General features: G+C 39.2%; 1 protein-coding gene across 6 annotated transcripts in view; it reads right to left on the reverse strand.

The window, feature by feature from the left end:
* stx1a (syntaxin 1A (brain)) overlaps positions 1-18324 on the reverse strand; it is a 61008-nt gene that overhangs the window by 4728 nt on the left and 37956 nt on the right. For 2 of the 6 annotated variants that reach the window (XM_039654118.2, XM_089120878.1), the window contains exons 7-9: positions 16574-16644; positions 13815-13952; positions 739-849 (exon numbers count right to left, since the gene is read on the reverse strand). In XM_039654118.2, coding sequence (XP_039510052.2) covers positions 739-849; positions 13815-13952; positions 16574-16644 — 320 coding nt within the window. Of the gene's footprint in view, positions 1-420; positions 1040-13814; positions 13953-16573; positions 16645-18324 lie in introns of those variants that run through there. The other 4 variants (XM_089120876.1, XM_039654117.2, XM_089120875.1 and 1 more) reach the window with 3 other exon arrangements.

Here is an 18324-nt window from a genome sequence, read left to right on the forward strand (position 1 = left end):
ATTTTTGAACATAATCTGTCCATCTTGCTGTATGTCTTGCAAGCTTGCAAGAATTAACATTGAAGTCATCTGTCATTGTCCAACTGGACCGGTCCTCTACTTCTGACATGGTGAATTGTCAGTTCCTCTTGTCCAACAACCTCACTGATCTGGTCAGCATGGGAATAGCCCTTTGCTACCTTGACTTGCTCCAGCTCTTGATGTGTTCAAGCCTGATGATCCTCAGCTCATTGCTCATGTCTTTGGATGAAGTTCAGCTCAACCTTGCAGATTCATTTTCCCCTGCATGTCATGGGAAACTGTGGCTGGTTGATTTTCATTGTCTTTTTGTGTATGAGAGGTGGCCAGAGAAGTTCAAGTTCAATACCTTTATTTGTCCCCTCAGTGGGGCAATTGATTTCACAGCATAGGAGCACAGACATAAATACACATAGTATAATAAATAAAAAACACATAGTATAATAAAATAACATAATGCACATTCTAATCAATTCTAATCAAAGATGTGTAAGCTACCTTACCCTCCTTGCATTTAGAACGTTTATTATAGTGGATTTAGAAAGATTTTACGAATGAGAAAACAAATCGACCCATCTGCATTAGAATAATGTTGACAGCACACAGACAAAGCTTCACATAACAGTATAAGGAATGGGAATGAAAAAAGGCGGGAAGCGAGACGGATGTGCAAATGCTCATGCAGGACGGATGGCAAGCACAGACGTATCTTTCACTCACCCTTCGTGTATTACTCTGGTACTTTACAGCCTTTGTGGTCTCTTGCACTGCGTCCCTAATGAAATCCACTGAAAGCTCCACGTTATACTCTATACAGTCTATCATCTCTCCCTGACCAGAACGGCAGCAGAGAGGAAGGAAAGAAAAAGAGAAAGGTGATTTCACAGGAGTATAGTTTGCTATATCTCACCTTCCTGCTAGTCTTCCGGACTTTGACAGCTGCTTTGGTTTGCTCTTTGGCCTTTTCCACATATTCCTGAGCACTGCAGACATTCTTCTCTATATTGTTTATTAACTCACCCTAAAAGAAGACAGGAAAATACAGCTCACTAAACCATTAATCTGGCAAACATTAAACACTAAATAAAACTTTTGATTTTAATAATGTATTAGTAAATGTTAAAATTAACTAAGATTATAAATTCTGCAGAAATATTGTTCATTCTTAGTTCTTGTTATCTAAAGTAGTTAACTAATGAAACCTTATTGTAAAGTGTTACCAAGCCGCTTATACCAGCCTCCTACACTTCTGCTGCTGCCTCAGAAGACACAGTGTCATGATGGAAATAAGACAACATCTCTATTGCAAACCCCTCTATGTTGCAGTTGTTGTTGTTGTTTTTGCCATATACCTACTTCATTGCCATATAAACCAATGCAACCACAAACCAGATATTCTGGAAATACGGATCTGAACGGTTGCGAACAGACAATAATTTAGATCAGATTCCAATCGGATACACAAATAATCGGATTGAGACCGTGTGAATGTAATCTTAGTAACTTTAAAGCAGTGTTGCAGTTAATGAGATAATTAAGTGATTAATTAAAGGGGTCATGAAACTGAGAAATCAAAATTTCCGTGAGCTTTTGACATATAAGTGGTCATATACTATAAGAATATCCTGTAAGTTTAAAAACTGAAAACTTCTTGTTGGTACATATACAGCTTTTATTTTAACCAAGCCCAGTGAACGACTCATTGTGGAATGTGTCTATATCCACATAGAAATGTTTTTCTGGGCCAGATCCGGTCTACACAGCCCTTTTTCCATGGCACAGATGCCATAAAGAATGACAGTCCTGGAGTGTCATAGACCTGGATTAAAGATAAGGGCCACACATAGGCCATAACTGGACAGAGTCTCAGCCAATTATTGACCCATAACTGGACCTGCACTGGGCCTGAATAGGTTTTAGTGTTGGTACTGATTATCATAATAAAGTTATAAATCAAAAAAATATATAGAAATATGAAATAATAAAGTTTGATACTCAAGTTACCATTGTGGTGATCAGTGTTTGCTTTAGTTAGGCCCTTGACATTTTAACATGAGTTTTTCTCTGGTTGCTTTAACTGTGTGTTTCTAATGCATGTTGCAAAAAAAATGCAAAAACTCTTAGCAGATATTTTTGGTCATCATTTAGTGGCTTGATTTATTACTACCAGAGTCTCTGATTAAATTGTTTAATAATAATTGTTAATTTCATAAGCGAATACTACTGCAGAAATTCCTGAAGTGTGGTGATACTCTGAAAATGTTTTATTATGAATACATTTTTACAGGACCATTTAGACTCACACAGACATCAATAATCATTGTATGAATCTCAACAATGAAGACAAATATTAAGATCAACTCTGAACGTCACAAAAAAAGCTTTGTTTATTATCACCATTGTTGAGAGTCATATATTAATAATTGATGTATCTGTGCGCCTAAATAACACAGCTCAAAATATTTTCTGTATGACTTAAAACAAATTAGAATACCAGATTGTCATAATACTGATGCCACGATATCAAGTAAATCTGTACTGCTACTGTAAATCATGTGAAATGAACTGCTGATGTATTCAGATTTGACATTAAATAATGTCAGTGAACCAGGCCACTACATGATGAGAATATCATCACCAATACGTGGCCCACTTCATCTGAGGAGATTTTCTCCTGGACTTTTTTGCCATAACAAATGTGTTTCAGAAACAGAGAGTTTAGGGGTTAGTTCTGTCATTAATTACTCACCTTCATGTCGCTTCAAACCCTTAGGAACTTCGTTTAATTTCGGAACATATTTTTGATGAAATCAGAGAGCTCTCTGACCCCTCCATAGACAGCAATATAGTTACCACTTTCAAGGCCCAAAAAGGTAGTAAATTTTACATTGTTAAATAATCCATGTCACAAAAGTGGTTCAACCTTCATTTTATGAAGCAACGTGAATACTTTTTGTGCCCAAAAATAATGACTAGGATCATCTAGGGTAGGATGTTTGAAAATATGTGCTGATGTTGCCAACTCCTTGTGCAATTATTACAGACTGGTGGTATCACTGAATTCATAGTATGAAATATCCCAAAACATTGCTTTTGGTACCATCTAATAGTCCTGTATTGCTCAGTCAAAACTAAAACAAAACCAAAGTGCACAATGTGGTACAGAATAGAATTAAAACAACATAACAGTGCATGGTATTTTATCAAGGCAATGTATTTTCAAATAGCATCACTTAGTTTAGGTGAGCCATATCAATTGTTTAGAATTTCATTAATTTAATTAACAAACAACTTCTATTCCAAGCAAACCAACAAAAAATAAAACCAAAGTGCATAGTATGGTACAGAATAGAATTATTAACAACATAACAGTGCATGGCACTTTATCTAGACACATTTCAAACTGCATTCAACAATAATACCACATCAAAATGGCAAATTGACGAAATGGCATTTTTTGACTTGGCAAAAGCAGTGAAGTCAGGTGTATATGTTGTCAGGGCAATGCGCAAGCAGTGTTAACAGATGCTGGTCAGTGAGGGACAGAGACTGAAACTTGCCAGCTTTTTTCCAATTTTGAAGACCGGATAAACAACAGAATCTCCCCTCTTTGTTCTCAAACGTTTCAAAGCGTTTCTAATGTCATGAATGAGCAAATCTTTATATTCAGCAGACATGTCAGTCAACAGCTTGTGGAAAAGGCAACGGATGAAGATTACAATTGCCATGACAGAGTCCATGGCCTCTTTTAACTGACCACTGAGCTTGGCACACAGGAGGCTTTGGTGGATGAGGCAATGCAGAGATCTCACCTGCGGAGCCACAGCTGCCATCCTCCCGGCGAGCCCCTGATCCCTGCCCACCATCGAGGGCGCTCCATCCGTCAAATCTCTTCAAAGAATGAAGCAATTTTGGTGAAGAGAATCTCACCAGTAGTGTGCCCCTCCATGGGAATTAGTCCAAGCAAATCCTCACGAAAACCTTCCCCATCAAAAATCGCAAAAAGCTGTGCAACATCACTGTTATTAGTCGACTTATCAAAAGCATCTTGAAAACGTCCGATACAAAGGACTTGACTCTCCTCGTATTTGACGGGTCAGAAATTGGAATTAGTTTGATCGAATCAGTATGTTTTTTTCGGGTTTTCTCCTCTGTCAGCACCTCCTCAATGGATGCCAGCATATGGCGCTTTTCCACTCCTGGTACGGCTCGGTACGGCTCAGTACGACTCGGCACAGCACAGCTCGGTTCACTTTAGCTCGGTTTGCATTTCCACTGCAGTTAGTACCGCTTCAAAGTGGGTGGGATTATAGTCTGACCATTATAGTTTATCCGCTCCTCGGCAACCAAAGAGTGGAACTTCGTTCACTGACCACGATTCAGCTACTTATTTTTTTTGGAAGTTTTCTTTCTTTCTTTTTTCTTCAAGCAAGTAGTTTTAAAACAGGTGCTGCAGTGGTGGCTGTTACTGGCAATTTAAATCTAGCAGGTTTGATGTCTCACAAATACAATGACGCTGGTAGTGACGATTCTGTCTGACTCTGACCAATCAGTGATCTACAGTGTGTTCACGTCACATTTTAGTATCGGTATGTTACGCTTGGAACCTCAACAGAGGTGTTACCATTGTGAGCCATACCGTACCATGCAATGAAAAAGCAACACATGTGAGCCGTACCGAGCCGAGCTGTACCATACCATGCAGTGGAAAAGCTCCAAAGCGTGCCGTACAGAATCGAATCGTACCGTACCATGCAGTGGAAAAGCGCCAATAGACTCCTTGACTGTCTCTGAGTCTGTAAACGGCTTTTTCTCTTTATCCATGCCACTCGTAATTATGCCAAAGTTGCTCTCTCTTGATCCGTACAGGCCCAAAACATAATCCGACGTCTTTGCTCATAACAAGATGTAAGCCCTGTTATCTTTTACCTCCGAGCAGCAGAGCCCGGTGCGAAAGTAGCATCAAAGTTAGCATGCACCGTTTGAAAGGCCTTCTCAAATTATACTCCTTGCACACGGCGACGCACTCGTTGCAGATTAAGCACACAGGATTCGCATCAACGGCAATAAACACGTATTTCTCTGTCCATTCATTGTTGAGCTGTCAACTGTCATTTAATGAGTTCTAATATTTGTTGTTAGTGGCAAGTATTTTCACGTGAATAAATACATAGATCCGACTATTTTAAGAGTGTATTTAAATGGTCCTGTGGCAGAACTTTTGTCAATGTGTCTGAGTTTCTGGGTTACAATCCGCACTCGAATAGGTTTTTTTTTCCTCATCAAAATCGATTATGTTTATCAGTGGTTGAATATCAGGCAGGGAAACGTTTGTGTGCATTTTGTTTCGTAATTTCACCGGAACGTACAGTATATAGTGTCGGTACACGATCTGTTCCACCTGCACGATCCGTTCTACGCATGCGCAGTAGACGCAGTAGAAAACACGCATGCGCAAATGATAATTCTGTTTTGCGACGCTACTTTTGATTTACGACACTGCACGATCTGATCCACGCATGCGCTGTCACATGCCTGTCCTGTCTTGTGTTGCACATGGGTGTTTTGTTATTTTGGGCCATGTGCTCGTGTCATTGTCTGATCCCTCCCCCTCGTTACCTGATTAGTGTTTGAGTTGTTCCACCTGTTCCCTCTTGATTTGTTCCCTTTATAAGCCTCCTTTTGTTTGCAGTCTTTGTCGGTTCATTGTCAGATGTTTCCTGGTGTGGTCTGTGTGTTCCTAGTTGGTGGTGTTTTGAGTATTCAGTGTTGTTTATGTTTCTTTAATTATGTTTTTCCCCCCTTGTGGGTTTTTACTTTGTGTTTTGTTTTCTTTCGTTAAATAAATCCTTATACTGCATTTGAGTTCTCCCTCTCCTTTTGAATCGTGACATGCGCATGTTTGTCCAACGGAAGAAATGAGCGAAATGAGAAGTTTGCCCTTTACGCTGCCGTTAGACAATATTTGGTTGACGGTTTGGTGGAGGCGGCGTTGAAGAAGAAGGTTTCACGAATGGCTGCAAATTTCGTTATAAGAGGTATGTGAGTGCATAGACAACATCATATAGAGACACGGCCTATCGACAGCCACTGCCTGTTGGCGCGGTCGTCTATGGGCGCGGTCGAGCCGTGGGGCTGCCATCTTAGACCAGTCACCCGCTGTAATCTGTATGGCAGGTGCAATGAGCTGTCAGCGCATTGAATTAATCATACCTCCCTGAAAACCGAACTGATTTTCAAGCGGGTTTTTTTTTTGTTGCTGCAAAGGTCATTTAAGTTATGTAGCTATGATGCAGGACACATAGTTCGGCTAATTTTAATATTTTTAGTAGGCTTAACAGTAATATAATATTCTGGTATAAGATATAAAGTGACCAGGCACAATATATGATGTATGTGATGTAAGTTATGATATAATGTATTTTATAAATGACTATGATAAAGCAGAAAGAGATAGTTGCTGTAAAGTAAGATGTTTTAATAAGTTGAAGAAACAATTTATGATTTGTGACACACACTCTCACACACAAACTCACTCACTATCAGAAAACACAAACATACACAAACAAACTCTCTCTCTCTCTCTCTCTCTCTCACACACACACACACACACACACACACACGCACGCACACACACACGCGACCATGGACAGGGTTGTTGTAGGGTACTACTGGGATAACATAAAGGCAGAAGTGGCAGATTGGGTACTTTTTTGGAACTTTCATGGAATTTAACACTATGGCTCTCAGGCAAAGAATTGATTTAGTGGCTTTGTTTGACTTCAGATAATTATTTGGTCTAAATAATAAATGTATCCATCAGGTCAAAAGCTGTCACAGATGCCAAAAGAACGACCCCATAAAGACTGTGTCTCCTTTAAGGTAGAGCTTACTTTGGTTTACAACTTAAAGGAACAAGTTAGGTGATGTGGTAATTTTACATTATCTCCACAGGTGAAAGAGCCGTGGGAGGTGGTCGGTATGGACCTCATTGGTCCACTGAAAAAAACAATGAAAGACCATCAATATGTCCTCACGGTGACAGACCTGTTCACCAAGTGGGTTATCGCTGAGCCTTTGAAGTGTGGCTCCAGCCCTGAGGTGGCTGAGGCACTTGTGTCAAAGCTCTACACATTTGGTATGGTCCGGAAAATCATCACTGACAGGGGCCGTGCGTTTGTTAATGAGCTATGTGTCCTTATTACCCTCTCCCTTCACACAGGACATATGGCATCATCACAATTCATGCTCTTTTAAGTGGTCATTGGTCATTTCTGAGACCAATAAATATTGAAAATAACCATGTGTATCTGAATTATGTACAGCTTAATACACACATATTTGCGGCGTTGAACATCAAGCATGCCATCAACAAGTGCATACCATCTCCAGTCAAACGGCCAAGTAAGTGTGCCATAATGGCATCCCGCAAAACAGTAAAGTCAACTTTAGCCAATGTACACTAAAGTGCATGTAGTAATTCCTTTCTATTTTGAAGGATGAGAGAACTAATCAAAACATTAAGAGGACTCTCAGAAAATATGTTAATCAGCACCATGATGATTGGGACATCCACTTGCAGGCCATAGTTTATGGAATAAACACTGCAAAACAGGTTATTATTCATGACCAGTGTTACAGTTACTTTGAAAAAGTAATTCAGTTATTTTACAAGTTACTTGATTTTTAGAGTAACTAAGTTACTTTACAAGTTACTTAATTTTAAAAGTAACTAAGTTACTTTACAAGTTACTTTTATTAATTACATTCAGCAGTTGCCGAGAACACACCCTCAACATAACGACCTCAACATAAAAATGATAACCGGTTTTGCCAACATTCACTTTATTGGAAGTCTTTCTTGACTTAACTTAATATAAATACTCGTTTAAATAAAAAAAAAGAATAGTCTTTCTTCACGTCACTTAACATAAATACTTGTTTTTTTTATAAAAAAATAAAATAAAGACAGCCTTTCTTGACTTCACTTAACATAAATACTTGTCTTTATAAAAATGTAAAATATAGACTATAAATTTCTTGACCTGACATATTTAACAGTTAACACTATGACAAAACTTACTATTTATAATCTACATTTTTATTTTTTTATCTTATGTTTAATCCCATGTTATGAGGTAAACAGTGGAGAGAGGCGAGTAAACCAGTGGTTGTATATCATTAACAGAAGCTTCTCAAACCTCTCGGGTTGAAACGAAGGCGAATCAACCGTGTTTAATCGCAGCATTTCCTCCACAACAAACTGCCCGACCAACTTCTTCAACTCCCCCCACTTACTGGTTTTGCAACGAAGTCCAGCTTTTGCTTTTGTGGTGGGGGACCTGCTCGCTGCTTCGCATCAGCTGGCGTGACTTGCTCTGTACGTTAAGTTTGACTGTGCGGTGCTGCGAATCCAAATGTTTTTTTCAAATTTGACGAAGTGTTTCTGTAGGTAGATAACACTTTGTCACCGCCAGCAGTTTACAACCGACCTTAATGTTGCCATCTTTAGCTGAGACAAACTCAAAATAGCGACTGCGACTGTATTTCCAGCTAGAAAAAGCGCATCTCTCTCCTCCCTCCATTGTTGTTTACATTTGTTTTGCTGCGTGTGTGGTACGTACACGTGACGTGAACCTCATGCTAAAAACGTGACTTGTCGCGCACACTCCCCGAGATGCAAGAAGAAATAAATATATATATATTTACTAAGGAAAATTACAAAAATAGTAACGCACAGTGACTTGGATAAGTAAATTTAATCTGATTACTGGTTTCGAAATAGTAACGCTTTATATTACTCGTTACTGAAAAAGGGGTCAAATTAGAATAACCGGCATCACTGTTCATGACTAGATAATGTATATTTCATACATGTTTTAAGTTTTATTTTGTGATTTGATGCAAAACATTTTGTTTCAAATTAGAGATCCACCAAGTACAGCCCGTACTTTTTTAATGTACAACAGGCACCCCCGTCTACCACAGGCATTAAATGTCTGTGAGACAGACGCTGCCTTTGAATTGGCGGACCCTGAGGAGGAGCTGGAGCTAAAACTAGCTGGAGTCAAGGCCCTCAATGAAACGGTTTGTTCAGAGTTGTGTGGATGGCATGTTCAATTTGAATAAGAACAACCGCATAGTAATATATTCTTATCTTTAAGGTACGGAAAAACATTGAAACATTGAAAAGGCACAGGGGAAACAAAAAAGGCTTTTTGAGGCAAAGAAAAGGAAAGGGGTTCGCCAGTGCTCAGTTAAGGCAGGGGACGAGGTCCTAATTGGGGAGCCCAAAAAGAAGGTGAAGAAGGGAAATTGCTTACAGGATCTCCACCAAGGGCCATTCACCCTCACATCCCTGACAGAGAAGGGTGTGGCGAGTGTGGCTATGTTAGGGAAGATACAGAAAGTTGATGTTGCCCAGCTAAGGCCCTACTTTCGGTCACAAGGTATTGTGGTAATCTAAAACTTGGTGATATTGCAAATATAAACATGACACTTGACAATGATGATTACTATTTACTTTCCTGTTGTGTAGATCATAGCCATGAATCTGAGGGCAGCCAAAATAATACAGAAGACATTGGACTGGTGGACCACCAGTATGCCAATAAAGGTCCACTGTGGTACAAGAGGTTGTGTCCTCAGCAAGAACAAGTTGTGAGTGCCAAACTAAGCTGGATAGTTCACATGCACAGCTTGTTGGTGTGCTTTAAATATAAAATGCATGATTGCTTATTTCTAACAGGGATATTTTTTATTTTATTATGAACTGTTGTTCTGGATGGCCCAGTTTGTCTTCAAAGTGAAGACTTTTGGAGCCTGGGACTAGATGAACAGGTGGAGATCAATGTAAGTGGATATTGCAGTAAAGAGTTTGGATGGTTCTAATGCCTTTATTGTAATTGTGCAAAACATTCTGCGCTTGTGTGCTTCAGGCTGATTGAGGAGGCAGGCAGGAGACATGTATGTATTTGTATTTATCTTGATGACTTGCATATAAGTTTGTGCAAAAATGAGAGTACACCTCTCACATTTTTCCATAATACTTTGTCTTTTCGTGGGACAACACTATAGAAATGAAACAATGATGCATCTTAAAGGGATACTCCACTAATTTTTCATATTAAACTAGTTTATTACCTTAACTAAGACAAGTTGATGCATACCTCTCTCGTCTCAATCGCTCTGGCACACGAGACATTTTGATAGCACTCAACTAGCCCAGTTCATTCAATAAGGGCCAAGCAGAGAAGCAACCAAACACCTCCACGTTTTCCCTAATTAAATACAGTTACACAAGTAAAGTAACTCAACCAAGAATAGTGACACAAAATAAAACTTTTTTTAAGCGTGTAAAGTGGAAACTGTAAATGTACAGCAAGTGCTTGGGAGCACTTCGACTCGGTGCAGTAATATCATCACTCGTGAAAAGTCCTCTCCCCCTCCCTCTCTGGAGTGATGATATTTCTTACAGGATATTCTTATAATATGATGACCTCTTAGATGTCAAAAGCTCAAGGAAAATTGGATTTCTCAGTTCATTACCCCTTTAAGATGCATCATCAAACTTTAATTTCTATAGTGCTGTCCCTTGAAAAGATATAACAGAATATTAGCTAAAATGTGAGGAGGGTACTCACTTTTGTGAGATGTACGTATATGAAATGCAGACATACAATTTTATTCAGGGAATGGATGTCCACATTGCTGACCTATTTGAAGTCCCTAAATGGAAAGTAAGGGAGCTAGTTTGCTGGTAAGTTGCATAATGTGTTGACAAGTCCAGCAGATACACCTCTTTAAGTACAGATATGTCCAAGGAGATCTGAACATATATATATTTTTTGTTTCATAGGAATATCATTTTGCCAGCATGGTCACAAACAGCAAGCCACTACATGCTTTGTGTACAGTTACATTGGTTTTTTTTTCGTTTTTCCTCTTTTTCGACATTTAATAACCTAATAATAAATAAATAATTTCAGGTATTTATTTCAGTCACCTTGGTTGAATTTTTGGCTAAAAAGTTACTGAATCGATTTCAAGTCACTGAATCGTTTCGGATCGGATCGTTCTAAATTAACCAATATCGTCCTTGAATCGCATCGACAACCACGCATCGTGATACGAATCGAATCGTTGTTAAAACGAATCGTTACACCCCTAGTATATAGAGTCTCCACAATAGACAAGAGAAAACTATATCCGCGCCACTGATCGCAGCGGCAACGGGCACTTGAACACATTTCAGCGCTAGACCACCTCTTATTTAACAAACCAACTAAATGAATGCTCTGCTAGTTAATGGAGATTTTTTTATTCATTTGTATTGGTACATTCATGCTGCGAGATGTTTCAAAAGTGGTGGTAATAATATTGACCTTAGCAAAAAGGGGTGGGGACATGTCCCATCCGTCCTACCCGCAAATTACACCTAAAGGGCCGGTACAAAATGGGCCGGCCCTAGGGCTGCCAATGGAATAGCCCGTTAGCTTGGTCATCTGCATTTCCGACTCAAATTGATAGCTGTAGTACCGATATTATCACCTGTCATTATTGCTCTGGGAGCTGATGTTCCAAATATGGTAAGGGGCGAGATATTTACGTCACACGCTTAAGGTTTTTAGGCCAATCACAATGCACTGGATCGATGGCCAATCAGAGCTTTGAGCTTTGTAAAAATCGAAGCGTTTCAGAAAAAGGGGTATAGAGGAGCAACAACAATGTTCAGTATGTGTAAAATAATGACTTTTTTAAACCTAAAACCCATGTAAACACACTGCATTAAACTAAATACACAAAATAATGTTCTTTTCAGAACCATCATATGACCCCTATAAACAAAAAGCATCCAAAAATAAGGAGAAAATATAAAAAGAAGGAAAAATAATTCCCAGGGCAATGTCTGAACACTCCAAATATGAAGGAAAATACTGTCAAAATAATTCAAAGAGTTTGCAGTGCCGCTTGCGTCCACAGAGCGGGGCTAACGTGTCACAAATGGTAAGCAAGGATTTTCCTAAAAACCACAGTAGCAAAAACAACTCGTTCTGAATCAGCTTTATTATAAAGCAACAACAAAAACAATGTCTGTGTTTTTCTTCTGGATCTCAATTGGTTAAACAGCAATGAAGAAAACTCACAGTACCTCAGCTGCTTTAAATTGGAGACAAACACTCGGGGGTCACACAGCAGACACTCTTCGTGTGACAACTATTTGGCGATCACGCTTGAAACTCATGACAGCACAAGCTCGGTCCAGCTTCTCTCAGCTCACCTCGACACTTGTCAACCACTGTCCACTTAAAAGCAGATAAATCACTTGAACACTGTTTTTCACTCACGCTTCATTCGCACTCTCTCACTTCCCTTGACGTCGCAGTATTCTTTTCAAAATAAAAGTCCTTGAATACCTCCACACAAGCATCTAGTGGAGACTGTGAATGTGGTTTCAGTCTGATGAATGGTGGTTTAGACTGAGAAAAGCCAGAAAATTTATTTTTGGCTTATGTGGATGAAAGACAACAACTCCCAGAATGCACTTGCTTCACTGCCCTAGGAGGCCACGCCTACCGGTAACAGAGCGCAGTAGTTAAACAAAAACTCTAGGCTACTAGTGAGTCTCCATGATGAGTCTGCCCGGGATTTCGAGATCGCACAAAATGTCCGTGATTCGGCTTTTGCGTTTTACAGTCGTCATTCATTATGCTTACTGTGGCGAGCAGGACGAGTGAGGGGCTCAGGAGAACGGCGCGAGGCCGATGGCGTGATTACCGATGAGCGACACCTGTGAGATGCACCGGTCTCGTATCTCTCACGGAGGAGCGGGAATTTTCTTAGCAATGTTAAAACGCACATCAACCGATCACTTGTTTAGCGTTCATATAAACACTACATTCAGATTCAACAATCGGAATGAATTCAGTTAGTTTAAACAAAAGCTGTGCATGTAAACAATGAATGACGACTGCAGAAAGCAAAAGCTGAATCTCGGACATCGACAACCGGACATGTCTGGGAAAAAGAGGATGGCAAGATCCTGCTAGCTTAGCTTCCAAAACAAGATGGCTGACACTATGTGTTCATTCTGTGAGTGAGATCACCCTCTATGGGTGGGTTGAGGACATGCGGGACAGACCCGACTACTGACTGTAGTCTTTAGCCTCTGGACAAATCCTCCGATGACGCAAAATGGCAAAATTGTTTCCAGACAAAAAATACATAAATCTCTCGTATCAGGGGGATATGAGGGTGGAAAGCACTGTAATTCGAAAATGCTACAGGTTTTCTACTAATACAAAGCTTAATGCTAAATCCTGAAGTAACCCTTTAATATTTTTAAATGGTCCGTTGTTTAACTGGTGCTTTCCTGATTCTAAAATTTGTTTAGAGCTTTTTGGGTTCAACCCGCCATATTTGTTGCTCACAGTTTTAAAGTTTGCGCTCAGATAAATATTTATCTGTTTCGGTGTTACTTGGGTGACATTAAACATATAATAGTTTATCTACATAGATAAACTATTATGGATAGGTTTTATTTAATTAAACTATGTAGATAAATAGTTTAACTACATAGTTTAAGTAAATGTACTGCATGTATTCTACTGCAAAGAATTGTCTAGATTACTCAGGATAATCATAAAAAATAGTTTTTTTACAATTCAAAATAAGTGAGCTACTCAAATTATGTTTGTAAAAAAAAAAAAATAAATAAAAAAAATAATTTCTTTAAAAAATAATTACAGTCAGCCTCAATGACTAATTGGTATTAGTTTGATCTGCTCTACTCTCACCTGACTTTCTACCAGCATGGCCATATCCATGAACATATCGTGCAGCTCACGGATGTTGTTCTCCAGTTTGATGATTTCATTGTGTTGCGTCTCAATCTCGTTCATGGCCTGTTCAGTAATGTTGCAGTCCATGATGATCTGTGGGGGGGGGGGGGGGGGGGCCAAAATAATAAAAAGATATTAGAAAGTGGCGATGCTGAAGTTTTCCAACATAAGTATGTTTCAATCACAAGCTGGTTTACTGTGTGCAAAAACAACAGAAAACTGCAGTATGCTCTGGGAAGGTGATCTCACAAAATATTTATTTATTTACTGTTTATTTGAATAGGAACATAGATTATTACATAAAGAACAATCCAATGCCTGTATCATAGTGTTTATACCCAAGGCTAATATGAACTTAAATATGAACTTTTGCAGCTCTAAAGACCCAGCAAATGTGTTTGGACCAATTGTGTGGCCCTTACAGGACACAATGACTGAATGCTAAATTAACGAATCCAGGTTATTTCCTGCGCGTTCTGTCTTTTCAGAGAGCAAAGTATTTCATTCTAGTTGACATTCAACATTCTGACACCTTAGAATTTAAGATAGAATGGCAATTGATTATTGGTCATTTTAATTATTATTTACCTAGACATTTGATAATGCAATTTAACTCTTTATTTTACATTGTACTTCATTCACATTCCAATGTCACTCAGAGTCTTGCGGCCATGTACACGGATCTCACGGTCACAAACTCAGTAGTCTGGGTCATTCGACAGAGGTAATTGACTGATACCATTTAGATGGGTACCCATACTTGCTCTTCCGTAAAAGTACTTAAGTTAGTCTCAACAGATCTGTACTCATTTGAAGCAAGAATATCTCTGGCCAGCGGTCATGACCACTACCATACAGTAGACTCGTGCCACTAAAGGGTATCGGCTAATATCTATGGTAGTGGTCATGACTCATGACCGCTGGCCACGACTCCTATCAAGAACTGCAGGGTTCTCAAGTCTCACGCATTAGCCGTGAGACACACGCAACTCAACCAGTTCAGACGCCACATTGTGTATTTCTCAAGCTGAAAAGGCAATGTCAACCAAGTTGTCCTGTAAGCTTTATATATTACGTTGTATATGAATACCCCTTTTCCACCTAAAAAAGAACTGGTTTGGAACTGGTGCTGGTTCAACTTGCGAACCAGTTCAGAACCCGTTTGTTTTTCCACTGACTAGAGCGCCCAGGGAACGATGTTGTTACGTCACTGTGTACGTCACGATATGTCTTAATACATGGCTCTGGTCTTAGCTAGAAACGCTTGCAAGTACAACATTGCTTTGGGATTATCTCTAACTCGTGTACCAAGAAAGCTTTAAAAAACAATTGAAATATGTAAGTCTTTTAATCTTTTCGTTTGATATGTAATCTTTTTTGTTAAGTTATGTACCCCTGTCTTGTGTTTTTTTTTTTCTTTCCATTTATTTGTTCTATATTGTGACAGTTTTCTTCTTTGCTTATAATGTTAAATCGGTCAGAAAATATGTTTAGAACACAACTAAACCCGCCCCAGCCCCCGACGTAAGCATGACGTGGTAAAAGAACGGTTCTAGTCCAGCAAAGAGTTGGTGCCACTTTGGAACCAGTTCTCCTGGCCGAGAACCGGTTCTTTGGCTGACGAAACACAAAGAACTGGTTCACACGCAGGCACCGGCTCTGAACCGGCTCTCAAAATGCTTTGGTGGAAAAGGGGCTAAAGCGAAGTTTCCTGCCGCTAGCACGTAACTCTCGGCCAGATTGAGTTTGTTAGGCAACAACATAGACGCGCGAACGCACGGAAGTTGACGGAACATTCTCGGTCACCGTACGTTCGTTACTAGGTAACCAACAACATCGCGCAAACACACGTCATGATAGAGAAGGGAAGAAAGCTCGTCTAACATTTTTAAGCTAGAACATTTATTAAATAGCCCATCGTGTACATTTTTATTGATGCAGTCAAAAACTCTACAACTACTTTTCAACCAGGCCAGCTTTGGCTCAGTTTGGCTAGCTTACATTACTTCAAACTATAAGGGAAATGTTATGGTATGGGACGGAATGAAGATGTATTTCTTTATTTAATTTAATTTTAAATTATATAATTTATAATATATTATTTAGTGCTCGGCTCTGGGTAATATTTTATATCCTGTCAAAACATACATTAATAATTGCCATTGCATTTGTATTTTTCAAAGATGTCAGGGAAAAAGCAAAAATATATTTGTGTACACACACACACACACACACACACACCTTAATACTCCAAAATGTCCATTTGTTCACGATGTCCCAGACCACACAGTAAATCATTGTACAATTTCGACTAGACATATTCAAAATGCAAAAAGATTTGTTTTTCCAAACTGTTTGGCGCAATCTGTTAGATTTAAATAGATTTGTGATTTTGAAATAACATTAAAGAGTAGAATATTTGATGTGATGAATTGCTCTGTCATTTATCAGAATTACCAATTGTTAATATTTCAATTTGTGCTGGTTAATTATGAACAATGGGTAAAATTAGGGGGCGGGGCTCCATTGGGGCTCCTCCCCTAACCGCACATGATCTCACTCCAAACTTTTGATAAAACTTGAGAACCATGAAACTGGACCGTGGCTCACCTTCAGTGAGCTCATAAAAGTTAAGCTATCCATTTCAGCCATTATTCAAACTGACTAGCATGGTATCTTTGTAATGACCAGTTAATGATGCTGTATCCACTCACCCCTGAAGTGAAGATGGGGTTGTCACTTTCCAACACGCTCTCCAACTCCTCATTTGTTGTATTTCTTCCGGCTACACAGAAAACACATAATATTACTAGCTTGTTTGTGCTATAGCACATAAAGCAGCATAAATGTAAATGTTTGTCTTTATACTAGTTGATGTAAAATAATACAATAACACACATAGAATGTATATTGGATGATTTTTGTAAAGATACTATCTATAGCTGCTCTTCCACTGTCGGGCCAGTGAGAGCCAGGGCTAATAGCGAGTCGTGTGGGGCCAATAGCCTCGGATCTCAAGCACCAAGCCCAAAATCAAGTTGCGTTTCAACTGTCGGGCCAATGAGAGCAAGGGCTAACAGCGCGCCGTGCGGGGGCCAATAGCCTCGGATCTGTCAACTTCCGTGTGTTTGCGCGTCTATGTTGTTGCCTGACGAACGCAAGTCGCAATAGCCTCGGATCTCAAGCACCAAGCCCAAAATTAAGTTGTGTCTCCACTGTCGGGTCAGTGAGAGCAAGGGCTAATAGTGAGTCGTGTGGGGCTAATAGTGAGTCGTGTGTAGGGATGGGTACCGAAACCCGGTATTAAACGGGCCCCGGTACTGAATTTTGAAAGACCGCTGTATCGATAAGCTCGGACGTTATCGGTTCTGCTGTCGGTACTGGAGAAATTATTTATCATTCCTATAAAGACGTTATCTTGAACATGTTTATATCGCCAGCCTTTTCTATATATAAACTATATTTTAATTAAACTATTTGTCTGTGATGCAAATTTGAAATTCGCAGTTCAGAAGAGAGAGAGAGCGATCTCTCACGCAAAGCCACAGCACGCGCAACACGACAGCCCTGCTTAACAATGAGGACAGAACTAAACATTTAACGTGGTTACACTTTAGATGTGGGATATTATTCTAATATATTTTGTATTTCGGCTTCCAAAGATTATAAAAAGAAGATATTTGAGATAAAACCGTTAAAAATCAAGACGCATGATCTGTCCAGCTTAACGTCCTTTAGCCTACTTCACAGCACTGTGGAGCGCTGTCAGTTCTTCCTAAAACCCAAACGTACCGTCAGGATCAGCACGATCGGCGATTGTTGCAAAATGCTGTCTTCTACTGTTGCAAGATCAAAAAATGGCTATTAAAAACACAAAAGCCTGCGCAAGAGACGCTGTTCACAAGGCGGTGCGCGCTCCGAAACGGACTGCAACGAGACAAGAAAAGTAGCCTATACTTTGGGCTTCGTGTGTCCTTAACTATCAAATATACATACAAATGTCAAAATGACCAGCTCTGAGATTCACTTAAACACAGTTTATTCACTTAAACACGTAAATAATAGGGAGAAAATGATGGTGCATCAGTTACCGATTAGATTTGCTCTCGGTCTTAAAGGGGCAGCAGTCTAATAGCCTAAACCTGCTGCTTTAGATTTAATAAGCATTAATCTATCTATGATAAACTATACAGTGCTATTTTATATTACTAAATTAGGTTTCTTTTCAGACAGAAACAATTACCTGAAAAGATATGTTAGTACACCTTCCTGAAATTAAAGCACTTTTGTATATAATTTGTATCTTTGATTGATTTTATTCTTGTGTTTGTACTTGTTTTTTTTTCTTATGTGTCCTTTTTGTATATAAAACAAAAAAAGCCTGCACATTGCTGCATAACAAAAATATATTTTTCTTCGTTTTGCTTTTTCTATTTTACATTTCAAAATATAGAGTTTAATTATG

Source organism: Pimephales promelas, chromosome 16, assembly GCF_988280905.1.
Source record: "Pimephales promelas chromosome 16, fPimPro1.hap1.1, whole genome shotgun sequence".
Taxonomy (NCBI): Eukaryota; Metazoa; Chordata; class Actinopteri; order Cypriniformes; family Leuciscidae; genus Pimephales; species Pimephales promelas.